We start from the raw sequence: 27585 nt of genomic DNA on the forward strand, positions 1-27585 counted from the left end.
CGCTACCAATAATGCGAAATAATGACACGTTGTTTTAATTAGTAAAAAACACGAATAAATTAATTTAATTGCATCGAGCCGCTGACTTGCGATGCTAAGTTCAGCACTACCACGCCCCGCGACTTCTGCCGGCACGCCTAGGGGCAAGCGCATACAACACGCGCGAAGAAGCTCCTCTGTAGTGCCTTGGCAGAGTCGTATATTCAAGGCGCAAAAAGTCCCCACAGTTCCTCTCTCGCACCCGCTCTTACTCGCGCATACGCGCAACGTGCGTCGTCTCCGCAAGTGCCACGCCCCGCTGTACCTACTAGAAATTGGAAATACACCTCTCCGGTTAGACGCCTTGGCGGAGTTCGCTTCGTATTGAGTTATTGATAGCGCTTCAAAATCCGCAAGTTGGATGTGGCTAGTATCCGCCGGTCAAGCTTGTGCAGGACAAAGCCGGTCTGCACCACGTAGCGCAGCCAGACTGGAGCACATGAGCTCGAGCATGCACTCAAGCCATGTCGTGCACAAAGTAAGCGTTGCGCATGCGCACTACGGTTGCATGTATCCGCGGGCTGTTACGTTGCGTAGATGCTGCGGCCGGCGCGGGGTGCCGCGACCAGTCCACTGGCAGAACGTACTGTTGCTCGCTGAGGACAACCGCATTTGGCTTACGTTAGGCGCGTCGTAGGTACCGAAATATGAAGTAGTACGACCTACGTGAACATCCAAAATCAAATTTGGACTGTGTGTACCGGTGATTTTCGGTAGGCGAAGCGTCGTGTGCACACACCCCTTCGCTGTGGCCTTCGCATTGCAAGGCACTGAAGAAGGAGCGGAAGCACCGTGCAAGGGGTGTTTGGTTTCCAATGAGTCCTCTTCTGATGAACGCATTCAAGTACTTTTTTGCGGCAAAGTATTTCTGAAATAGCATATTTTACCTTCAAATGCATTCCTCTACTTCGATTAAAAGTGGTTAGGGACCCCTTTAAACGTAACCTTCGTGGTGCTCCTGCCCTCTCCCGACAACTCGCTTACCAGACGTTCGTTAGGGACAACTTCACCGATACCAACTTCCGGAGAAAGTAGCAAATAACATATTTCTACAGGCCACACCCGAATAGCTGTAATTCGATAGCATTGCCATGATCGGCCCACTCGCGCTTTTGATTGCGGTGCCTCCATATCAGCTGACGTTACAACCCGCATTAAAGCCCTTGCGAGGACACATGTCGTGCAGTGGATCGGCTCACTAAGTCAGCGCCTTTGATTACAAAGTCCCCGAGATCAGCCCAGTTTTGATTTACTCTGGGAGAAACCCAACGGCAACGGCGACAGCGGGGGCCATGACAGCAGTGGCGGAAGGAGCAGCTTTCGCCGCCGCCCGCACGACAGATGTTCTGAACAGTGGGCGAGGAGAGATAGGGAGAGAGAGCAAGGACAGGAAAGACAGGGAGGTTAACCACACGAGCACCCGGTTTGCTATCCGAACCTGGGGGTGGGGGGAAACGGAATAAAAAGAGGAAAAGGAGACAGAGAGCACTCACTACGTGTGGGAGGATGCAAACCTTCGCTTTAATAAAAAGGCTTGATCTTGAAAACGAAGCTTTCTCTGCCTACCTTGCCTGAGGTTTGCCGTGGCTAGCTGGCTGGGTTACTCGACGTGTTCGCTCAGCTGTGCGAGAGGGTGCAATATTTGCGTATTTTTAAGTTCTGACTTCTTCGCGTGACGAAGAAGTCAGAACTTAAAAATCCGTAATATAATCCGTAATAAATAAAGTGCCCGACGCTGGAATTTGAACCAGGTTGGCCCATTTGTTCAGCATGCTCGCCAAACGCAAGACAGTAAACTTCCAGCATATATTTTTTCCTTGGCTGCATTGTCTGTACGGTTCGTATGAGTGTTGCGAAAAACAAATGAGCTCCTCGTTTCCCCATATTTCTTCTTCACAACCATTTATGTGAGCGAGCTTGTAATCTCTTAGACTGAAGTACAACTCGTGCTCGGTCGGTGATCGTGACGGCGGGAGAGCGCGATCGTAAGTCGTCGGTCGAATGACGCGGTTGACAGCCAGTCTTCTATACTTTGTGGGGATTCGGGTAATTCGACGTGCCATTGCGCGGGCGCATTTCACCTGTTCCTGCAATCCCTACGCCTCACTGCGTCCTCGCTCCGAACCAGTTGTCAGCGATGGCGCTCCACTCGCGGTGGTTCGCGGTGAGGGCGGGGTTACGACGTCACGAAGCGGCCTCTGGTGGCTACTGTCGTGACGGTAGCGTGTTTCTTTCTCCTTGGGACTGCACCGGCTACATACATGCTTCCTATCATCCGCCGACACCTTTGTGACTAGGACGGTGCCTTTGCCCGTGCGGGGAGCGCGTACCTCGTGTTGATCCTGTCCGGACGCTAAGCAGAAGAACGCGTGCCTAGGGCTCGCGCGAGGTCGTACCACGCCGAGCCGCACTCATCGGAGGCCCAAGCCGAAGGGTATTGCCTGAACTCTCGCGAGTTGGCCCATTGGTTATCGCGAGAGCAAGTAGCATAGCCACCGGGACTCTTCGTAGCGGCGTGTCCCAACTTGAGCCTGTGTTCTCACAGCGACGTGCTATAGGCGTCCCTGACTGTATTTTTCGCCCTTGGTGCGGACCCCTTTGGTTCCTCGCCGCCCCGGGAGCGGGCGTTTGTGCAGTACCGGGTGCCGTCGAATACAATAAACGGTTTGCGCTAACTCAGGGCAATACTGTGTTCTTGCATGCGTTGCTCGGTAGCCCCTTGCGGCCTGAGCTCGCGCGCAGCGGCGCTAGAGGCTGACGGCGGACGCAGCCCAGTGGCTCGCTATGCTCGAACCCGCGGTGGTCCGCACTCCTGTGAGCTACGAAGACCCCACAACTTACATGGCCGTATCAACCTTCGGTCACAGTGCCTGTGTTTCTTGAAAACTGGACAACATGTCACATTAATTATCTGCACCTAATAACATCGTCCGGATAAGTATAAAGGTTGAGTTCTTTATGGGAAATGGTCAGAGAAGGTATACTGACACAATTTTCTTTTAGGCCTGCTATTTCCGCGGCTTCAATTCTTCCTCTAGTTCTTTTACCTTTGTTTTTTGCTATAATGTTAGTGCCTGAAAAGAGTGGAGTGCAACCACAATCCCTGCAGTGCAGACCTAGGTGGCCACTAATCGCTTTGGGAAGTGAATTTTTTTACTCTCAGATAACAACATGTGCTTGTGACGCAAGTCGGTGATGTAGGTTGACGAGAGATAGGGATACGTGTATCTGGTTATGTTAGTTGTATTTTGCTTGTATTTTCTGACCGTCAAGTTATATATGTGCCCACATGTCAAAGAATAAAATCACTTGTAAGTCAGTACCATGTTCATCCTTTTTTCATCCTGTGTTCCGTCAATTTTGTGCTGTCCCCCTACTTCCGCACCATGAACCAACTAGCACAAATCACAGCCCTAGCATGTTTGTCGTAGCACACGGTTTCCCTTTATAATCACAGCATGTCTCGAACAAGATTCGTGGCATAACCTTTCGATGAGCTTTACGTCATAAAGAACGACAGGAGATTCTGAAATACTAGGAACCTCCTCAGCCGTTGTTCTAGAAGGTGTCACATACAGCACTTTACAGCAGTCAATTTAAGTGTTTGTTGTCTGCTTTTTAGACTATGGACATCGCGTATCTTGAGTTTGTGAGCCAGAATAGCGACCAACACATTCGCTGCGACTTGAACCTGCTCGATTCTCGAGGAGCTAACGGCAGCGAAGAAGCCGAAGTAAATCGCTTTGTCACAGTGATATTTCGCACCTACCATTGTGACCCTTTAGCAGGATTGTTTCCGCGAGTGACTCAGCGTAACTTCGGTCCCTTGCGCCAATTCTCGGACTTCTATACTTGCCCACTTTTAGAGAGAAAGAGAGGGTGACTGAGTGAGCTAGCTGTGTGTGTGTAATACATGAGTAGGGATGAAATAAAACAATAGAAATTAGGAGACACGCATATATAGCTGTAAATCACCCGATACTGGCATTATGAGGCACACTGAAGATACTACGGTTTTATTGAGTCATGTATCCCATGGAACTGCTAAAAGGGTCTTAGTAACTAAACACGCTCTGCACAGGCAGCTCGCCGCCATATTCCAAGGACGTCTCGCAGCTAAAACGCCTGTCGTGACGCATGTTTCAGCTGACCACGTTTTTACTTTAGGTTTAAGGCTACAACGAACGTCCGATGCGCACGATTACAAAATTCACCAAGCTGTGAACGATACGTGTAAAATTAGGAAGCGTAAAGGCCTCCGCTAGTTAGTTCTTCGTTTGACACGGCAATGGCGCGGCAGCAGGATGATGAGAGAAGTAGGCTGCGCTGTGAGCCAAAATACCCTAGGGAACTGAAGAGGCGCAACATTTAGTAACAACTGCGCGCAGCGAACAGATATTGATGTGAGTGCTGCCTTATCGCCGTCCTGTTACCACAGGGTTCCCTTCAAAGATACTTGCTAGTCTTGAGCGATATTACCTTGTCTACTGAACATTTATTTATTTCCTTCAAACAATTTGCCCGTCTCTCGATAAGCTTAGAGGTTGACTTGCCACACGATCTCCAAGGAATGTAGCAGTGCTGTTAGGTTCCAAACTGTATTTGCCTGCAAATAAAAGAAGAAAAAATCCTTTGTCCTTCGCCGAACACTGCAAAAAGACCATATAATAAGTAATAATGTCGACGGGCACCGTCCTTTTTACGCAGTAAATAACGTTAAAGAGTTCACGATTTATTGCCATTTGTCACGGCTCATCAAGGAGCTATCTGGACGTCGTCCAGTTCGTGGTGCCGCTTTTATTTGTTCTTTCTTTATTATTTTACCCAGCTCAGGAAAGTAGAAAAACAAAACTTAAGATACATAACGGTCCCTCTGAAGGCCCGTTTTTACGATCTCCAAGCCTTAGGGAAAACCGGCAAAGTTCATTGGACAGCGGGTTTTTTTTTTTTTTTTTTGCTGCGTGTTTCGCTCTCCTGCAGACGTATAGCACACTTAACAGCTCGACCTTCCGCATCTCACTTTAGCCCGATCGAGATATGCCAGCCATAAAGCGACCCCCACTGCGCCAGTGCAGAGAACCCATCTTAAAAATGAAACGCTGCAAATGGGCATCGCTGCGAGGACCATCCTGAAGTCATTAGATGACGCCAGCAATATGAAATAAGAACAGCGGCTGTGGAAGGGAGAGGATATAAAGTCCAGGCTGGCTGGACGGGTCCACGCGCATCGCCTGACGTCCCAACCACGCTCTTGCTCCTCTCTGAATTAACGACAATGACTTAATGCGTCTCCCATTGCCCTGATTGCTATTTCTTTATTCTTTTTTTTTCTTTCCCTTTCGTCTAGTAGCATTTGGCGTTCTGGGTTTTCTTTTCCTGCTTCGAAACACTTGGCACCCCAGATCCTCGTCGTTAGTTCTGCCATCATACTAACACGGAGGCAGCGGACACTATGCAAAAGGAACTCGCTTAATATAACGAGCGATTTTCTTTTTATCCCGAGCAAACTAAAAAAAAAGAAAAGAACTGGGCCTTTATTCTCCCGCGCTGGAATGACAAACACTGAGAAAACCCAAGATGCGTTGTTTGTCGTACAATTTATCAACGAGTGAAGCACCGACGAGGGAGCAGTTCGCGGTTAGGTTCGTGGAGTACGTGCGGCTGATGCTAAAGGACTGCTCCACGTCGCGCCCCGCAACGGCCACTTGCGATACTTAAAAAAAAAATTCGAGCGGCGAAATTTTGGAAACTACTACGCGGAGTCCTTGCAGGCATGCAGCGCATGAGTAAGTTCGAGGCTATAGTAAAAGCACCGGGACACTCGGTGTAACACGAGCACTTGGCCGAGATTTTCCACTGCCTTTTTTGTACGGACAAGAAACACCGAAAACTGAGCTCCCGATGCAAGAAGCCTTCGAACCTGCATCTTTGTGGTTCGCGCGATGACGCTTCAGTGGTCAAAGCTATCTTTGCCCGCTGAAGCGTCGTGGCGCAAATCGCGAAGGTGCGGGTTCGGAAGCTTACTGCGCCCAAGTCTCACGCAGGCTTTTAGCGCCCACAGCACGGTTCCACCAAACTCACAGCAGGGAGAGTGTGGAGCAGCCGCGTGTCTCCTAGAGACGCAGCATGAAAAGTCAAAAGCTTTGGTGTACGCAAAGAAAAAGAAAACCGAGCGTATTTAAGGCGGTTCGCAATGCGCTTACGCCTATACAGGGTGTCCCACGTAACTTGAGCCAATAATTTAAATATAAACGGTGCGTCGGAAGCGAATTGAACCGAACGCATGCTATTCGCAATAGCCTATAGCAACTCAGGCATTTTGTTGTTTTCCAGGTACGTCACCAATTAATTAACTTTCATTACCCAACATTTCAATTATTGGCTGAGGACACCAAGTATGGTACGCAGATTTGTAGAGGACCTTCAGGAACCACCGATCGAGTTACCTATACGATCCGTCTCAAGTATCGTTTTATCCGGGTTGCCAAGAAAGCCCGCGAAATAGGGAAAAAAAAGCCACGTGACGGAACGCTTGCGCAGTGGTATCGTGCGGCTCTCAAGCCTGCGTCAGGTGAACAAGGTCGGCTGCATCGTGACTGGCGAAGGGGAAGCGGCAGGGCGTTCTTTATCCCCTCGGCGGCGCTCGGCCAGCAGCGTGCATTTACACCGTCATCCGACGGGAGCCGACCTTGTTCACCGAACGCACGCTTGAGAGCAGCACGATACCAGTCCGCAAGCGCTCCGTCACGTGGCTTTTTTTCCTATTTCGCGGGCCTATCTTTGCAACCCCTGAAGAAAGGACTACGTGACACGTATCGTACAGGAAACAACTCGATTGGCGGTTTCTAAAGGTCCTCTACAAATCTGCCTGTCATACTTGGGGTCCTCAGCCAATAAATAAAAAGATGGGTAATTAAACTTACTTAATTAGTGGGTTATGCGGAAAACAAAAACATTTCTGAGTTACTATAGGCTATTACGAATAGTATGCGTTCGGTTCAATTCGCTTCCAACGCGCCGTTCATATTGAAATTCTCGGCTCAAGTGGCTCAAGTCGGTGACAGGATTGGTAGTTCTGTGAAACTGGAGGGCATAGATATTGTTCACCGTGTTCCTACGCGAGATGCTGCGAATAGAAACTTTGTCGTCCACTTTCGTTCTCGTGCTATGCGAACAGACTTTCTCCGAAAAGTGCGAAAGGCACGTTTGACTACAGGGAGGCTTGGCTTCTGTGGCAGCACTGACACTGCAATATATGTCAATGGACACTTGACGCCATCAAACAAGAAACTGTTTGCTATCGCACTGGAGCAAAAAAAAAAACAGAAAGAAAGAAAAACAGAAAGATTGTCTTTACCTGTCGGCAGAAAACTGCGTAACTAAAGCTAGGAAAAGTGCGGACGGCAGGGTGTTTCGAATTGCTTGCGAAGGTGACTCGCATATATTTCATGACAATTGCACAACTGCATCATGGATTGTTTCGCTCCACAAGAGTTATCTCATCAAATAGGTTCACGGGAACTCCCTTCTGCGATTCATGTTAATGCCGGAAGCTTAGGAAAGCATTTTGATGATTTTAACGTTTTACTACGTTGCACCTATCATCATTTTAAACTCATTTGCGTAACCGAAACTTCGCTTTCGGCTGGGGAAAAAACGTATTCTTTTCCACAATATGTGTCAGAATACTATCAGCGCGCTGATAGCCCACGTGGTGGTGTGGGTATGTTCATATCACCATGTTTGTCTTACAAAAGACGTGGCGATCTAGGTATCAATGTTCCGAAATGTGAATCCGTATGGCTCGAAATAGAAACTTTTTTTCCTCACATTATAGGGAAAGAACAGTCATTTGCACGGTTTACCGCTCGCCGTCTTCATCAATTAAAGGATATTGAGCAGGATAGTCAGCAACGTTAGAGAAAATTTCATGAGTAAACAAGGATGCGGTTATTTTAGGCGATTCTAACATTAATTTATTAGACAATAATTGTACTGGTTACCTGGACCTCACCGGCTGCTTTGTGGGTTTCGGCTTTGAAGCATTGATTAATGCGCCAACTCGATGTTCAACGCTAAGTTATAAATCCTTAACAGATGATATACTTTCTAATGTTTATATACGCCCACTTACAGGAATTGTACGAGTATAACGATCATTACCCAATATTTGTTTATTGTGAGTTACCTAACAGTTTTCCCCAAAGACCATTTATACAGGAGGAAATTCAATCTGTCCGTTTACGTTGAGAAAACAGACCGCACCGTTTTTTTCGAATCTCCTTTTTCTGACCGGAACCAGCGTTATGCGAATTTTCCTTCACAATCGCAGACGCGATTAAAGACGAACTTTCTGTCAAGAAATATGATGCATCACGTTGGCCATGGGTATCTACTAGTCTCTTAGATTCACTGCGTAAGAAAGATAATCTGTATCGAAAAACCGAAAGGCAGCCGGTTAATTAACGCACAACTTAAAGCGCATTTCGAGACCATTTCTGCGCGATTAGACAGTGCTCTGAAGAAAGCAAAAAAATATCTTTTGAGCGCAAAATTGATGCATGCACAAATGTTAAACATAATTGGAATATCATTAATAAGTTCCTAAATCGAGATAACAAGACAACTATCGTTAAGGCTATCACTATCGAAAACAAGGTCGCACGAAAGCCAGAATAGATGAGTAATGCGTTTTGTAAGTTTTCTTTTTTTCTCCGCGGAAATCTACTTGTGTCCTACAGTGCCACAGCTAGAAAGGCAGCCACAATCTTGCTTCATCCAGCTTTCTACAGCTGAAGAAGTGCAAATATCATTAGCAATTTAAAAATTCAGGTGCTGGTCTAGACACCATACACTCAATACATATGAAGTAGGTCAGACATGTCGTAGCTGAAGCTATCTGCCACATAGTCAACCTCATTCTTACCACATGAATATTTCCCAACCAATTGAACATAGTTGAAGTAATTCCTATACGAAAGAAGGGCGACCCCACATTCGTAGAGAATTATAGATCGATTTCTGAACTTCTGTTCCTCAGCAAAATGGTCCAAAAATTTATTGAAATTCGCATTTCTGGCTATTACGCTAAATTTTATATACTGTCTTTGTCACAGTTCCGGTTTCGCGCGGATGTTTCGACAGAACACACAGTTATAAGCATTATTGACTGGATTAGAACAGTTGGACAAGTGAATAAAACACGGTTGAATCTTCATTCACTTTAAGAACTTTGACACTATTAACCATCAAATTTAGTTTTCTGAGTTTTAAAGTTATGCTATTACTGGGGGGGGGGGGGGGGAGCCGCTTTTGGTACTTCTTAAGAATAACCTTTCTAGCGGATATCAAAGTGTCTTCATTAATGGCGCCGTTTCCCAATAAAAACTCATCACCAAAGGAGTACCCCAGGGATAAATTCTCGGTCGGCTCTTATTCCTGACATTTATTAATGATCGACCCAGTTATTTATATAATTCCAAGTGTTTTCTTTACGCCGATGGAAGACGATTGCGTCTGTCATTAACCCCATTCAGCTTTGAGATAAAATAAACTGCATAGTACGCCGGCTGGAAAAGGGGTGTCATAAAAATTATATAAGCATGAACCCTGCTAACTGTCAGTTTATAATTCTCCTTTCTCCTCAAAGATCTACGACCGCTAACTTACACATATGGATGAGCAACGTTGAAATTAGGCAAGTAGGTTGTGCTACGTTCCTAGGAGTCATTGTTGATTCCAATCTAAAATTTCACGCTCTCATTGATTCAATTATGAAAATTTGCTTCGGCATAAGATCTTTATTTAATATTCGTTCACATTTTAGCATTCATACACTTCTCTCACTTTACCACCTTTCATCCATACACACATACATTAAATATTATATTACGGCTTGGGGAAACACTTACACTTGCATTTCTCGCTTGGTTAGTATTCAGAAACGGGCATTGAAAATTACAACATTTACATGCTTTCTTTCATTTTTAAACTTGGGTGAACTTCCTGTTGTTCCCACATATGAAGCTAGTCTGATGGTCCTGTTGTAAAGTCATCGATCGTAAAGTTTCCATTGATGCTTTTCCAAGTCATCGATTCAGTAATAAAAATCCAACTTGGTTTGCTTTGTCGAATAACTTTATCCTACCAAAACTCGCTACAAATTAGGGTGAACAAATTACATGTTTCAGTGCGATTTCCATTTGGAACAATCTTAAACCCGATTTAAAAATGTTGCGCTTGAGCCGGTTTAGGTCGTCTTTGAAAACGTATTTCCTTTCGTCAGTTTAATTAGTCTGTTAATCAGTTTTTGGTTCTCTCTACTGATGTTATCCCATGTTCTTTTTGATCGTTTATTATATTTTTGTCAATTCACTCCTGTGCTTACTGAAATTGTTTTATCCGATTCTAATAGGAGGCCTTCCCACAGTTCTTACTTTTGGGCCTCCTCCTGAAAATGTATCACCTTCATATATGTATTGTATTTTGCATTTACGGTAATAAAGTTGAAAACTTAAAGATCACGTAGGGCACCCTATAGACTTCGGGGACCAAATTCAGAGTGCTTTAGGTGCTGTTTGCCGTTGGTCGGCCGCCTTCGGTAATAATAATATGCATGGTACTACAATTGACTATAGCATCTGTTTATACGAATAGTTCTAGCGGTTGTGAATACGGGCCCTAAGTTGGATGGATGGAAAGGAAAAGAAAGAAAGAAAGAAAGAAAGAAAGAAAGGAAGAAAGAAAGAAAGAAAGAAGGAAAGAAAGAAGGAAAGAAAGAAAGGTAGGATAACCAGGTCGCACCTGGTTTGCAACCGTGCGTCGATGGAAGTGGTGGTGGGCAGAAAAGGGAAAGAAAAGGAAAAGGAAACGCATCAAAAGTTATGCCCTGGTTTTGGGATGTTTTGGCGAAGGTACAACTCTTAACAGGAATTTTATACATCCGCTGGACCTTACGGTCATGGTGAAGTGTTCCCTAAAATTACTTCGTTCGTCAGAGGAAGGGAGCGACGAGGGCTAACACTGCAGATCACGAGCAAGGTAGAAGGCATTGATTCCATCAACAATAGCACGCGTGCACTCAGCGGGGTAGTTAAACACTTTCCCTTTAGCCCTGCGTGCGCGCATCTTTGTGCAGAGCAGCTGAACAATGTACACGACCCCTGCTGGGCGGTGCTACGTACTCTGGCAAGCACCTAAACCAATCATGATCTTTGAGCGCGTCTACTAGGCTTCGCGGTCAGTGGCGTAGCTAGGTGGTCTGGCACCCGGGGCCCATAGGTCTTCTGTCACCCTCCACCCCCCCCCCCCCCCCGGATGTAGTCGAGAAACGCGAGAATGTCGACAATATCCGTGTGTCTTCAGACGCATATGAACCCCCCCCCCCCCCCGTTGTGCGCCACTGTTCGCGGTATCGGAGCGGGGCCTGGCGTGACTCCGGTGGCGCGGAAAAAACGATGTTTCACTGGTTTCTATCGTGCTTCGCCCCACGCAACAAGCGTCGTAAGGATAAGTAAGTGCAGTGTTTTGCCTGACATATATGCTGCGTACGATGTGTTGAGTAATCATAGAGTGGTATTTGACTCCGTCATGGCATCATAGATAAAATATCTTCGCTTTTAGCTGTGAAGGGTGACTTCAAGCTTACTAAGACATATTTCATCGTAGCCATATCGACTGAACCTATGCATTTTGTGTATTTTGGAGCATGAAATCTATGTTCCATTGAATCCGCAGCACTCATAATACGGTGAAAGCAAACGAGTTCCAGCTTCATAGAATTTCGCTTGAATACAAAAATTCTGGACTTCTAAGCTGGCCTACTTGGTTCCCGTTCTAAATGGCAAACAACTCGGACTACCGTACGAAATTGGCCCTTGATTATTCTAGTTTGCACTGCATTTTCCTTTGCCAGCTACCGGAGTATAACTTAACGTTTGTGCTTTCGCGCCTACGAACTATAACATTTACAGTTCCGAATAAACATCAATTTACAGACACGGCACATTTGGTACGTTTCAACTTTTTGATCGCCGTGCGCTGTTCTCCAGGTTGAAACAAATTCGATTTTGATGACTCAAATCTGAGGTTAAATTGTTCCAGCAGTCCGCGCAGCTGTTAATACTTGCCACCAGCCCGACAGTTCTGAGGCGTGAAAACCAAGTTGAGCTAAATTATCTGAGAACAGACGGATATGCCAACTTTCCGAAGACCTATATTGCCGCTTTTTCTATTATTTTGTTTCGCAGCGCTTCCGAGGCAACGCATCGTGCTGGCGCTCGCTCATCTTAGAAGCAAAAGGAAGGGGTTGTTGCGCACGTAGATCCGCCAATATTTGCATGCATCAAGCGGAACACCCGTTCGCGCGCATAATCACTGTGCTTCTAACTCGAACGCGGCGACACAAGCTTGGTGCACAGAGTACGACTTCGTGTGGCATTCACATGACGCTTTGTGCACCTCATCGGTCGTGAGAGCAGCCCCGATTTCGATCACTGGCGCACATATTGTGCGCGTGCCCGGCACACACGCTGGAGCGACGTACTTTAGCCTATTCTCCGGCAACCACCAACGTCAGCCCATTGTCAGCGGACTTCATTCTCAGTCGTCGTTCCAATCCGAGATCTGCTGCGCTAGCAGTGGCAGCCATGGAACTCAGGCCATGGGAATGTTACTCAAGTGTGCTGCAGTGTTAACAGCACTCATCGCAACCCTCATTCTTGTCATCATCATCATCATCATCATCATCATCATCATCATCATCATCATCATCCACCCCTCTTAAGTTTCCTTCCCCAGCGAGCGCAGAGCAGCATGGTTAAAGCGGATAAAAATCGACCTTTCTGCAAATGAAATCCTCTCTATCTCTCTACTCTAAGTGAAGGAACTGATAAGGTATTTCTTCTCTCTACTTCGTAGATGCGCTTGGTTGCCACAATAATTAGCAAAATTTTTCTGAGTTCTCGTGCTAAATTGGAAAAGTCGAGAATCGTTTTAGACGGCACGACTTCGGCTTCCGGGATCGCTTCATAAGTCGGGCCGAGCCTGCGTTTGTCATAATTAGCAAGTTGGGAGTGCGCACACTTGGATACAGAATCCGTGGCTCTGCACCGTCTCACATGCCTTAATTGAGAGTGAAAGTGGTCACTTTGGAAGCAGCGTCTCGACTACCAAGAGGCACAGAGCAAAGTAGAGTGTAAACGATGGTTTGCACACGGATCAATACGTGCCGTAAATACTCACCAAGTGCGCCAAGTGATCTTCTGGGACGTTCATCTGTGTGACTCTGTTAAAAAACCAACATGGTGGTGGATGGGGCTAATTGGTAAAAATTTGTTGAACAGATGCTAAAGCGCACCGGCACGCATACAAAAAAAAATAAGGCTACAGAAAAACAGACAGGACGGCGCTTCACTCACAAGTTTTTTTTTTTATTGAACTCAAATACTATAGAGCTAGTTACACAATTTAATGCACGCACGCGCGTACAGCAGAGCGTAGATACAGGTTAAAGTAACAGAACCACCCGCGGCAGAAAGTGACCTATATACAAATGAAGGAATGCAATGAAATGCTATATTATCAAAGCAAAAAAAAAATTTCGTGCATTACATCTATGCTCAGCTTTACAATGTGCAACACTGGGCTATCGCCATTAGCTAGGACTGATTGGCAAGGCGCAGGGACCCGTGTTTTTATCCTAGCAACATTCGTATTCTAACAGCTTAGTCTAAATTGAAGCAACCACGCAGCGATATTATTCTGACAACGTTGAAAGGAGGCTTCGAGCTTACCGCTTCGTTATTTTCGCTCAAATTTCGCAACAAGACCGGATTTTTCTGCGCGCAACGTACCATAAGACATTTGGCGCTTTGGTTGCCTGCTTCGTGCGGGAAAAAAAAATAAATACCACATTAGTTTGCGCAACTGGCCATCGGAGAAGTGAGCTGCCACCGAAACGTGGACTGCTTACGATGTTGGTCGGCAACAAAAACTGTGGGCGAACCCCACAGACAACGAAGCCACGTGTTTTATTGAACGAACCTAACCAAAACTTATTGCGAATCTTATTGCGAAACCTGAGAGAAGATCAAGAAGTGGTGAGCTCTAAGTGCTCTCGAGGAGCTGGTGGAATAATATCGCCGGTTACATTGCCCCCCCCCCCCACCCCACGTGGCGCTATACGCTGCTGTGGCGGGCTTTAAAAGCACGAAGGAAAAATGGAGTGACGTGCGCAGACGCAACTTGTATTGCTTTTCATTCACCGATCGCTTATCGCGATTGACCATAAAATAGGCGTTTCAAGTTCTGCTGGGCATCCACAAACACGAAAAGAAAAAAAGAACAATCGCTGATAAATGGAGCTTTACGTAAATAATCACCAACTGTCTGGACCACAGTGTCTGCGGTGCGATTTTGCACCTTTCTCTAAAATTAGAAAGTATTGCTTGTTCTCCGTCACTAACGCGCTGTAGAAGCAATCCGTGTGTACGTTGCGTTGTACGATTGTTTTATGACGAACTGATGCCGTTTCTTGTGCGATCTGTTATGAATTGGATTTTCTGGAAACGTTTAGATAGGAAAATAGCTCGACTGCTCTACTTTTCTTCTCCAGAAAAAAAAAAAGAAAGGAGGCCGGGCGTAAACTTTGTTTTTTTTTTCTCCTTGAATCTAATAAGGTCTCTTCAAGGTGATAATAGGCGTTGATGAAGCTGGAGGCAAGTTGGAGGTAACAAACATGGAAATATATTGGAGCGAAAATATTTAGATAGTCAGGTGCAAAGTTTGCAGAAGAACACTGATGACAAACACAGAACTGCGCCATACTCTTCCATCGACTTTTCCTAAGTTAGTAGCAGAGATACGATTACGCTACCATCAAGCGGTGGACAGAGGCGACGACATTGTATATCAGTGCCTGGCTACCTGGGCACTGCAACATTACTCGCAATGAATGTGCCAGCAAGGTTGCCCGTGAGGCACATGAAGAATGTGAAAGAACGTCGATACCATTGTCGAGAACGAATATAGCATGGCACTTCAGTGGTCTTGCCCATATTATATCTCTTAAGAAAATAGAATACACCGGAGTTTACCAACCGGCGCCTATATGCCATGAACCAACATATGAAATTGCAACTTTTACCGGGTGGGAAGAAACGATGGATCGATGGGAAGAAACGTTACTGTGCCACTTGCGAATAGGAGTTTCCTTTACAAATGCAGGCTCATTCATAATTGGAATGGCGGATAGTGCCAATTTCAGCACATGCGGTGTTGAGGTAACCACGAAACACCTCATGTGTGACTGCCCCACGTACGAAGATGAGAAGAGGAGTGCCCTTCAGACAGCTTTGGGGGACTTAGATGACAAGCCCTTAACAGAGGAGAAGATCTTGGGCCCATCGTCTTGTGCGGCTGCTATGTGCAAGCCTACAAAGGCGCTGTTGCGCTTTCTGAAATGCATCAGCCTTTATGACCGCCTCTGACTAACTCAGCGATGAACGCTTGTCTGTGTAACTTTGCGAAGTGTGAGCTTCTCTCTTCCTTTTCCTCTTTCAATCCCCTTTCCCCCTTTTCTAGTGCAGGCTGGCCTACCGGGCTCAGCCTGGTTAACCTCCCTGCCTTCCCCTTATGACTTCTCTCTTTCTTTAAGTTAGAGCCCAGGGCAACTGTTCCTACATACGACCAACTGAGTCTCACTGTTCGACCAGCAAGTGGTTACGGCACAGAGTAGCGTTGCATCAGACGGAGTGTTACTTATTTATCAGCTTAATGATTACCCCTTACAAAAATCATTGCAGACTTGCTACAGAAATTCTGCATACCCCGAGTCACCCGGGATGCAGAATATCTGAAGACAGGTAACAGACTTTCTGTCACCCCCTGTCACCTCCCAGCGCCCAATTGGTACACCCTTTCTGCAGAAAGTCTGCATACCCCGAGTCACCCGGGATGCAGAATATCTGAAGACAGGTAACAGACTTTCTGTCACCCCCTGTCACCTCCCAGCGCCCAAGTGGTACACCCTTTCTGCAGAAAGTCTGCATACCCCGAGTCACCCGGGATGCAGAATATCTGAAGACATGTGACAGACTTTCTGTCACCCCCTGTCACCTCCCAGCGCCCAATTGGTACACGCTTTCTGCAGAAAGTCTGCTCAGTCTCTGTAGCCGCAGGATGCAGCATTTCTGCAGAAAGTCTGCTTAATCTGTGTAGCCGCAGGATACAGCATTTCTGCAGAAAGTTTGCTCAATCCGTGTAGCCGCAGGATACAGCATTTCTGGGAGTCTGTCGAGATTGTGGTCACAGGATGCAGCATATAAGCAGACATTTGATAGAATTTGTGCAGCCCACCTACCGGGAATCGGCATGCACGCATGCAATGAAATACCAGATGCAATATGATTTTTTTATCGATTTGACTTTATTTGACTGGTTTGCATATAGCTTCATTGTTTGTTGTGCTGTGACAGGCACTAGCAGTTAGTGGGGAAAAAATGTGTTTTTTTTCTACTAACCTTATTTGCCAGTGCCTGTCACAGCACAATGAACAATGAAGTAGTAGGACCTCTTTTCCAGCACTTCATTCCTCGGAACAGGTGTCATTCTTCGCTCCCATTTTTTGCAGCATGGAGCCCAGGCTTCTCTTTACTTTCATATCTGAGCATTTGAATCTGCTGCATGTGTATTCTGTAAAAGAATGAAAATTAATGTTCAAGACATTATTTAGGGACATATCTTGAGAAGTACAACCCTGAAATAATATGACGAACAACATGTCTTGCCATATATTGGCAAAACACAAGGGTCATACAGCTTGAACTATTTCCTGAATTTTGGTCAGCCAACCAAGATGACTTGGAATTGAGATTAACTGGAATCCAGCATGCCATATTGCAGTCAATATAATGCCAGTCAGTGCAGTAAGATTTGTTAGTGGTGCTGACATCAACACAGAGGCAACAACATGCTGGGATTCTGCACTAAGAATCACGAGTTCAGCTCCAGTCTGTGGCGGCAACAATGCATATGAAGGGGCAGCAAGGCATTGCAGCTGGCACTGCACACCGAAGTTTTTCTGTGCATGTAAAAATGACTTAGTTGGATCCAGCTAGGTTACTTTTAGTATCCTGTGGCAAGTGCAATGTAATGCCCACCAGAAGCAGGCATGCAAGATATTTACAGCAGCAAAATTTTTTCCCCAACTCATTAGCACTTTCATTTGTAGCAATGAGCACTTTCAACGGAAACATCCAACCACTTAGGAAAACACTGCATAGACCATAATAAGGCCTACCCACCTGTTTCAAGGTGAAACAGGTGAAGAATGCAGCACTGTATTGGCAACAATAAACCATGGAGAGCCAATAAGACACAGCAACATCCAGACATTAAAAAAATACTCTGTAGAAAGAGAGAAAAGGAGTGTTGACCTAAAATGTACTATTCCAGTAGGTCAGAAGACATTTAAGGAGAGAAAGAGTTGTATGGAACACAGAACAAAAGCAACTAGCTAAACGATATCTAAGCAAGAAGCGGTACAGTTGAGCTGGGCGTGTAATAGCTCTTAACAAGGTGTAGATTGCAAGAAAAAAAAATAGGTATGGAAGGCTGGAAATAGGAAACCTGTAGGCATAAACTGCACTTATACCAGGATCATTGTTTTTATTTTCAACAAAATTTCTAAAATTCTGCTGTTGCAGATATTAAGATTTTGCCTCTGCAGTTGACTAAAAAAGCAACATTACATGTGTGACTAACCACAGCACAAAATTTGGCAGTTTACAAATGTATGCTAATTGCTTTAAGTTGCCTTAAGGGCACATATTGCAACAGCACAATTATAGCCATTGATACCCAAGACATCTTTAGTTAGAGCTGATTCTCTATACCAGCACTGCATTCAGGGTATAGGAAACTGAAAATGTGTGGTAGAAAGCATTGGTGCACCAATCACTGTCCTGCTGCAAAAAATTAGGGGTAACTGGGACACCAGTGCATCTTGCAGCACACTTTAACGACACAACCTTAAAGTTTGTGCTTATTGAATTGCTAAAACTGAATACATTCACATGCTGATGAACTACTATTGCTTATTAAGTGAAACAAGTGCCACGAAATCAAATTACAAAGGATAAGTATCCCCACAACTTAGCCTTCAGCTATTATTTGTTAAACATGTGATGCCTGCTATATAAGTGATACCAAGTGGGAGGTGCAATGATGGCATTAGCAATTCCTGAAAATTTTGTTCGGAGATTAAAAATAAATGGTATAGCATGGAATAAGGTGCGTTGAAGAACGATAGAACAAATAAAAAAAGCCTTGATTCCTCTTGCAGCAAAAATGATTGAGGCTGACACAAATGATGGTCATAGCGGGTTTACACATACTTTCAAATTCAGAGTATCTTACGTATGTCGAACGCAGCAAATGAATGATAGATTACACGACACAGTGCTGTAATGTCATCAAGCTGAGCAATGTGGTTTCTGCAACCACACATTCCTTCATAAGCATTTGTTATATTAGGGTATACTGCAAACAAGTCAAGCAAGGTTACAAAAGCAAAGGGCAAAGTGCTTTGTGAGAGATAGAACTTCTTCAGAGCTTCACACAAAGGCAAACAATCAGCTATTGCTTGTTTTTTAACCTGACTTATCATATGCTAGAAAGAATGCTCACATCTCAGCAATGAACTCGCCTGTAACTACAGAGAATGTCTTGAAATCTAAAGGATTGTCGCAAAAAATTGTTTAGCCTAAGTAACCTTGCTCATCCTTGCTTTATTGCTGATGCACAAATTTTCCTCCACTTGTTACGTTTTTTTACATGAGAATAGCTTATAATGGTTACGTCAGGTTAGTTAGCAAAAAAAGTTACATACCAAGGACTGCAGAGACCCTCTTCTGGTCCAAGGCTGCTTTCACCTTGTTTTCTTTATGGCTGTTTGCCTGCCGGCCAAAAAGTGTCTTGTTGGCAAGCTCCTCATCAGTGAATAGCACCCTAATCAGTGCCCTTGAGAATTTGCATGGAGCATCATGGTAGGTTTGCTCCAGCCTCGTCAGTGTGGCCTGAGACACCATGACGCCTCCACCAATATCTCGTTGCTGCAATAAGAAAGAACACAAGGCGCGGCTCACAAAATGTTCACAAAATATAACTGCGTAGTCGAACTACAGAACACCATAAAATCTAACAGCAAACTACCTTAAGAAGACCCTGGAATGGCTTATTTCGGTTTCAGAACAGTGATGAGGCAGGGAGTATTGTGGTAAAGTGACCCTTTTGCAGTACAATTTTCTTAATACGTTGACTATTAAGGCATGCCAGTAAACATTGCCCTCCTCCTCTGGCATGTCAGGCTGTGTTATTCCTCCTCAACATGTGTGTGTCACAGCTGGCGGCTCAGCCCCAGCTTCTGGAGGCATGCATCATCCTTAGAATGACAGAGAGCTGAGCTAGTTGGTAAGGATTCATTATGCAAAAATAGAGGTGAGGCGTGCAGGCAGAACACAAGAGTAGAGAAGTGGCGTCCACTTCCCTGCTCTTGTGTCCTGTCTGCACGCCTCACCTCTTTTTTGCATAATGCATCGTCCTGTGATATTATTCTCGTCTACTTCCGCTTGCGAGTTCGAGAAGAGCTCCAGTGACGCGGTTGAGCTCTTTGAGCCATCAAGCATCTCATGTTTGGTTTCTCACCGAGCAGAAACGGACCCCAAACTGTGAGTGCGAATTCAGATTAAATGCAGAGATGGCATTTGGATCTCACACCAACACGTTGCTGACGACGACAATGCCTGTGCAACACTGCCTAGCCCGTTGGATTCCTCTGATAACCGAAAGTATGTCGCTACTGTGGTAGCTGACAGTCATTTGCCTTAGTATTTGAGCGTTTTGCGGCTAAATAACATTTCACTATTATTTTAAAGTTCGGAATTAAGTTGAAGCCTGCGTTGTTGTGATGTCACGTTAAGTATGTTAAAGAAGCAGGGTTGGAAAAAATCAGCATACAGCTGTGGCACATACAGATTGCTAGCAATCAGGCACATACCCAGGGGGGGGGGGGCCTCCCCCGCCCGCGCCACCACTCCTCACACACATTTCTAAAGCACCGCTTGATCAATGTTGAGACTTAACAGCTATTCGGCAGTCAACATTTTGCTGCCTTTTTCACTCCTTTTGGATGGTGGTAGTTATCGGAATCTCCAGGGGTGTGACGGTCAGTTTTCTCATCGATTCAGTGCCCGCACTAATAAATCAAGATACGTTCAGTCACCATCTGTTCAACGGTCACGCACATCGCTGTTGCTTCGTTAGTTCAACCTTCTTTGTTTAGATTAATCCAGGGACCAGGAAAGGGATTTCGTTCGTGGTCAGCTGGAGAAAACACCACTTGCGTTTAACTTTTCCTTTTGCTTCATTATTTTCTCAAGTGACGGATCGCTGCGACGCTGGCAGAGCCTTGGAACCATATATACCCGTGATATGGATTAGATGAGGTGGAAAACAAGATCATACGAAACAGCATCCATAACCAAACCCTGCAATAACATTTAAACACATAAGCAACATGACTGTCACCCGTTACATAGTCTGGTTTTTCCCTAATTGCACAGCACTTTTCGTGCGAAATTGGCAACTGGAAACAAGAGTTACAAGTAGTTGAGAAATTAAGCAATATACTAAAGGAGAGAGCCAAGGCAACAACCAAACAGGAAGAAAAAGCAAAAATGAACTAATTTAACCGTCGTTTGTGAAAATATTTATCGATCAACGTCTTTTTATTTAAAGGACGTAGAGAAAATGCCGCCGGAAGTGCACAATAATTCCGTGCATTTTGAATGACGCTTCTACAGTTATCAGTCGAGCCACCTGATGTAGCCACTTCTCAGCTGTGTGTTTATGCAGGCGTTTTCCTAACCTTGCGCAGTGGGCACAGTACGTCTAGAACTGCAGCGTCCTGCGCTCTACGCGGTTGTATGGGACTGGTGGTCAGGCATCGTTATGCAACTTCCCAAATAACAACACGAGTGGGTTTTGGCACTTAACGTGGTAGAGCAGTAAACGAGGGATTAAAAAGAACTGTGCTTGTTCCACAAATATATAATTCTCTATAATTCTTCCAGAGATAATTAAAATAACGCTACTATAGTCGGATACAATTTAAGTCTGCAGTGAAGCCCCGCCCACGCCTTCATAACCGCCAGCCACTGCTCCTCCGCAAGGCTGCAAATAATTCGTACTTCAAGCTTTTCCTGTTGCGCAAATCAGGCGGTAACCACAAAAATAAAATTAGTAGTGCGTAATTTTATATGTTTTCCCTCGCCCGCTATAGTGGAATGGCGACAGCCTAATTCTTTATTGAACTGAAATAAAATGCTTGCTTCGATCAAACTATTTATCTTCAAGTTTCACTTCAGTTGGCAGTAAAGTTTCATGAGCAAAACCGGCTCAGCAGTGAAACTAACTGTACCGCAGACTTTTGAAGATTAATTATGGAGTTTTACGTGCCAAATCCATGATCCAATTATGAGGCATGCCGTAGCGGGTGACTCCGGAAATTTGGACCACCTGGGATTCTCTAATGTGCACCTAAACCTAAGTACATGTGTGTTTTCGCATTTCGCCCCCATGGAGAATGCAGCTGCCGTGGCCGGGATTCGATTTCAGGACCTTGCACTTAGCAGGCCAACACCATAGTCACTAAGCAACCACTCTAGGCAGACATTTGAAGAGTGAAATGCTCAGACTCCATACACTTTGTCCATGTCTGTTGTACACCTCACTGCTCCTTCCGATGAAAAGACTCTTCAAGAACAGCGGATGCTCCGGAGCTATCAAGTACAACGCCATCTTGAAAAAGCCGCATGATGATGATTTTGTTTGCTTCTCTGATTGGCTAGCAGAGTAACACAACCTCGCGCAGTCTGTGTGCCTTGGTTGCCAACTGCTGTTTTTTAAGTTGCATGCTACTATATAAATCATTATTTTACACTTTCGCTTGTTTCCTTGTTCTTGGCAGTGTTCTTCTGGCGCTTCTTTTTTGCGCGAGTACATTTGATGTGGTTCCTTGTTTGCCAAGTATAGGAGAGGTGTATCTCACAGACCTACCTGTGATATACACCTTATTTCATTTCTCTTTTGTGGGTTTACGCGTCTTTATGGTGAATGGTGGACATTATTTATATTAGTACTACTAAAGCTACTCCCCTCTTCATTTGCATAGAAAAGTTACCTTGGGTTAGGACCCCCCCGAAAAAAATCCTGGGTACGTGCCTGCCAGCAATGGTTTTGTGCGTGTGAATCTACATGTGTAAACATTACACAGTTAACCCAGAGCATTCAAACTGTGTCCTCAATGTAAACTTATGGAAACAGCCGTGCACTACATGATCTGCGTGATGCTGATGAATGCAGCCGTGTCCGCATAACGGCCAGTGAACATATCCACCCTTGCGGGTTACATTTCGAAGCTAGCGAATTAGGCATCAGGGTGCACTCCCCAGGCGATACAACCCGAACACTACCCGGTAATGGGTTCGGGAGCGCCTGTACCCATCTTTTTTTTTTTTTTCGATGGGTGCGAGCGGTGGGTTTCGAACTGTCCACCTACCGCTGCCGTGGCGGCCGCCCTATACACTCGGCCACGACTGCGGTCAATGTAAACTTCCCTTAACTATTTAGTGCATTTGTCAAAATAGTTTCAGGGTCCCTTTACTTAGGCATTAATTAAACTGGTGCTGAGAAGTTGATAAACAAGTGCTACACACCACAGATCGAGCAAGTTATTGCAGTAAAACTCTTACCGTGTTCTCTTCAGGCTCGGCAGGCTTTGCCCCTTCAGAAGCTGATGTTAGCTTGTCAACAGCCCGCTGCAGCTTTTTAAGCATTTTGGAAGTGTCTGAAAGAAGAAGAATTAAGAAGTTCAAGAGTAAGCATTTCTACCATGGAGTAAGATGTATAGGAGCACTGACTGCTGATTAGAGAGCTTTTAGTGATGCCATGATGGGCAGCTTTGAAACTTCTGTGCAGGTCATGACACTGCACATTACTCCGTTCTGCTTAACTGGCAGCTATGAAAGCTTGCACTTTATATTATTTGCCACTTATCAATCTCCGTATAGTTGATTGTTGCCTCAGCTTAGGCTGCAGACACTCGCATGTTGACGCTCACTTCATGCGAAGCAGGATTATCTCAAGAATTTCATTGTGAAACACTCCTATAGGAGAATGAGAATGTGCAATAGACAGCACAAAAAGGTATTTTGGCCACTGGTGATGTGTATGAATAATCAAAAAGCACATACCGATTAAATCTTTGTGCTCTCGAAGCCGTTCTTTGAGGACTGCATTTTCCGCCATGAGGGCTTCGATTTGTGACACGTGGTCACAGCATGGCGTTTTCTGCAAAAGAATTGCTGAACTGTATAAAGGCAACGTTGATTCTCCCTGCAGGTTTGAGAATGATACATGTGTATCCTGCAGAGGAGTCTGATTCTTTAATGCACACCCACTGCTGCACCTGCACTGAATAGGCATCTGCACCTGTGGAGGCTGTAAGAATAAACAGTACCCAGCACAGCGGTTTGTTTTCTTTCTTAACCCTTTGAGAGTAACCACATTTACGGTTACCAAGAGCGAAGCACCACAATGATGCATCGCAGCCTGTACTCCTGTAAAGGTCAGCTGACTGAACTGTTTGTGCTCGGCCATATAAACATCCAGGAGACAGTGCATTGAAAGCATATTTAGCGCCAGCGAACAAGGACAGAAGCGAGATGACACCACAATGTGCTAACTTCAACAACTTTATTTTCAGGAAACAACCACCTATTTAACCCATGACTTGTTAGATAAGGAGATGGCTTTTTTGAATGGTTAAATATTTGGATGATGTGGCGCCACTGTGCACAGGTTGAATAGGTGGTTGTTTACTGAAAATAAAGTTGACGTTAGAGCATTATGGTGTCATCTCCCTTCTGTCTTTGTTCGCTGGCGCTAAATATACTTTCAATGTCAGTTTACAAATACGCCAAACAAATGGCAATGCTGAGACAGTGCATACCACACACTGGGTATGTTTAGACTTTCAAAATGAAAGTCAAAGAATGTAAGCCACATTATGCGCATTTGTGAAAGGCATTAAGAATAAAAGTACCAAATCAGTTCCATAAGCTTTTTAGAGGCTGGCTTCCTGTGAGAATTTACTGCAGTGAGAATGAACAAGTTCTTTTTGGGGAGAGTGGCACTTAAGCTTATTAAACGGGTGAAAGAGATAAGCGTAGGAACCTGAGCAAGATGGTCCAAGAAAGGATGATCACAGAACTGCAGCATGCCAACAAGGCCATGAAAAACGACAAGTGGTACTAAACAGCACTTAAAAAATTACAACATCCACAGTTTTTCCTGCTTCTAACATACCCAGTCTCAGGATACCAGTGAAAGCCTGAGAACTGCGGATGGAGGGCAAACAGGATCAGCCATATTCAAGGCCACGGTGATTCATTAATTGCTGTTTGAAGACAGTGTGCTTGACATTCGGTTTCAGCTTCACAAGTTAGGCAAAGCTAACATAGCTTTTCTTGTTTTTATGCTATATTTCGCATAATTGGCACAGTTGTTCCATCTCTATTCTGTTAATGTGCAAGCACTCACTTTCTTCATAACAATAACAACTTTGACGTAACAAATTTTGCGACATTCTTAACTGCAGAATTTTCAAGAAATTTATTTACAAGTGCCTTACGCGCCTTCGAGAAGGCACTGTGCAAGGGGAGAACCATATTCATAAGGAATTAGGAAGCAAAAAAAAGTATTAGTAGAATGAAAGGAATATTCACGCGAAACAGCAGTATAGAACATTAATATGACATCAGCAAAAACAATATGAAGCGCATAACATTACAAACAGCATATAGTAACAAACTTTTGCCTGCACACTGTAATCAATGCAGCAAAAAAATTAGAATCATTGAAATTCTGTTAGCTTGTAGAGAAATCCAGGAAAGAGAAGGCAAGACGTGTTTGACATGTGAAACGGCATATTGAGTGACTGATTGATGATGAACCGAATATTCTGATTATTGAGCATGAAAGCAGGTGTGTCATTCAAAAAGAGAGGTGGGTACCTCAGCACAGTTGCCATTGCCACTATGCAAGCTGAAGATGTTTGCACTCCACTATCGATTGAATGTTCTGCCCTTACCTGTGTCAAAGGGTTGCGTTCTGCACGTGCGGCTAACTTCGTCCTCTTCCTTTCCATTTTGTCTGCCTCACCTGCAGATATAATGCATATTAGATACACACGCCTCTGAGGCCCAGTACCTGCAAGCGCTGGGCCACTTGTACTAGTGCCACACTTCCCGACTCCACGTTTGGTTTTGAGACCCACGAAATGCACCCATGGATGCACAGCTTTGACTCGCCAACACGCTGGTTCACTCGATGCAATCCGACGCATTGCGGGGCGGCTAATTCTTTTTTGCAAGGTGCAGCACAGCATGGTCGTGCAGACGCCGTTACTGGGCATATGAGATCTTGTCAACAACGCGGGACCGCACTCGCCATGCAGTGCTACCTTGCGTATGGCTCAAGATTACGCAAGCAGGGTGCGTATGTCCCTGGACAAAAGATCCGTACCGTACACGGGGTATGCACGCACAAGCAGGCGATATAGCGCCGTGCGCAATATTTGCCGTGATGGAAAAAGCCACACTTAGTAAAGACTGAACCACACAGCCGCGATTTCACGCTCGAACGGCCATGCGAGATTGATGAGCGACAAGTTCGGCTGTCACCCAAGCCTACTTATTGCCGTCGCGCATGCAATCGCTCGGTTTTGGGATTCTAAAGTTTATCACTCGTCACCCTGAAATTCCCAACGCGATGGGTGTCTCGTCACGTCGTCACTCGCTCAATCGCGCTCGTGTGGTTCCCACTTAAGTTAACGACCGATATAACGAACAAAGGCCGCGGAAGCACACTTTTAGCCTATCTCCATGACAGGAGCGCAGTCTCGAAATGAAGCGCCTATTTATAGCTCAAGCACTCGCACTAGTAGCAAGATAAATAAATACACAGATAATAAAATTTAAAGTGCAGTGATTTTCACCATTACTTACCAGCAGCCACCAGGTATGCGTCACATGCCTCGTCTCCATCCTTCCAAAGCACCTTGAAGGTTTTGCCGGCTAAAGCCTCCACCACAGTAGCATCTTTCATAATCGATGTGGCAGTGGCTACATCGACCATGCGTCTAGTCGCATACACATCCCACTGTTCGGTCGACGCCCACTTGACTAAAATATGCGACATTACGGAATGAAACAAAAAAAGCCGACAGAGAACAAAATAACACGGATCGAAAAGCGAACAACTGGCTTGACTAGGCTACAACGTGCTCGGCTACAATAGCCAAGCATTGCTGAAGGGGCTAAAACGGCACGTAAAAGCGGCTAAAGATATTTGCTTCATTTTGGCTACATTTCTCATTAAACGTTATAAAAAATGACAAATTAAAACAAATAGGAGTACGAAAATATCGATAATTTAATATAAATTGTTATTATTGACCACTTGTATTTGTACTTGAAAGTTGGGTGTCAAACTCTTCAAGTTGACAAGTTTTCTTGGCACTTGCTTGTTGTAGCGCCATCTGGAAGGCTTATTATAAACTCGGAACGCGCAAATACTTTAAAAATAAAGCGTATTTTTGTAACTTCAATATGCAGTGGCAATCGCGACGGCGCAGTAAAAAGGGGTGGAGGGGAAACTATCGCGCCACCGCCTCTCATGACCTCGTGTTGCGTATGGTAGCAACGATTGTTTTCACAACCCGGGACATGTGGCCTCTATCCGAGTAAGCGCAAGGCACCGGCACTGTACGTCAATAGCTGCACAGTTCCTGCAGGAAATTGCTAGCTGCCCCCGTTTAACGGATTTGTTCTGAAAATATGCCGAAAAGATACCGAGAGTGGCTGTTCAAAGACAATATTGGGAAGCCTCGCTCAACAGAAGCTAGGCACGCGAAGAAAGCTGCTCATAGTGATGGCCCCTCGCTGATTGGAGGTCCCGACAGAGTGGAAGATGCAGCGGCTGCAGTGGGAATGCCGGCTGACGCTTTAAGTGGCGAAGAATCTACGAGGGACGACTTCCTCGACGACACAGCAGCAGACCCGTCCCACGGCTCCATAAGTGATGGGCTTCCTGAAGCAAGCGATGGGCAGCTGAATATCGTACAAAGTGTAAGTGCGACTAAAGTACTGTTTAATTTTCTTGCAAGACTTGTTTTAACACACAAATCTGCTATTGTGGCATCGTGAATGCTCGCGTACATCATTTTGCATTTCGCGTGTTGGCACGTAGTGCGGCCGGTGCACAGGCAGGCAGAGAACAAGGCGAAGTCGACCAATAAACTGGAACAGTTCATTTGGCAAACTTGTGCCCGCAAAAGAAAAAAAAAACGTTAGTGGTGATAGTAGCCTGCATGGACGTCTGTCGTCGAACCGAATGCCGCCCCGCTGGCGTGCACGTAATTTATAA

At 45.2% G+C, this 27585-nt stretch overlaps 1 protein-coding gene across 1 annotated transcript; it reads right to left on the reverse strand.

The window, feature by feature from the left end:
* Positions 1–16560: 16560 nt before the first annotated feature.
* On the reverse strand, positions 16561–27094 carry LOC142575794 (uncharacterized). The gene is made up of 6 exons (XM_075685449.1): positions 26166–27094; positions 25250–25320; positions 23352–23448; positions 22851–22945; positions 18929–19151; positions 16561–16731 (listed from the first exon to the last, which is right to left on the reverse strand). Exons 1-6 carry the CDS (start codon positions 26356–26358, stop codon positions 16625–16627), a joined length of 786 nt encoding a protein of 261 aa, XP_075541564.1. The 5' UTR covers positions 26359–27094; the 3' UTR covers positions 16561–16624.
* Positions 27095–27585: the final 491 nt, after the last annotated feature.

The sequence above is a fragment of the Dermacentor variabilis genome, chromosome 1, assembly GCF_050947875.1.
Source record: "Dermacentor variabilis isolate Ectoservices chromosome 1, ASM5094787v1, whole genome shotgun sequence".
Classification (NCBI taxonomy): Eukaryota; Metazoa; Arthropoda; class Arachnida; order Ixodida; family Ixodidae; genus Dermacentor; species Dermacentor variabilis.

Excerpts from the sequence above, each read along its gene's own strand:
- LOC142575794 (XM_075685449.1), bottom strand. The coding sequence starts at position 26,358 with ATGTCGCATATTTTAGTCAAGTGGGCGTCGACCGAACAGTGGGATGTG. Across the intron at positions 23,449-25,249 it reads AACGCAACCCTTTGACACAG|AAAACGCCATGCTGTGACCA; the intron begins GTAAGGGCAGAA and ends ATTCTTTTGCAG. Across the intron at positions 22,946-23,351 it reads AGAGCACAAAGATTTAATCG|ACACTTCCAAAATGCTTAAA; the intron begins GTATGTGCTTTT and ends TTCTTCTTTCAG.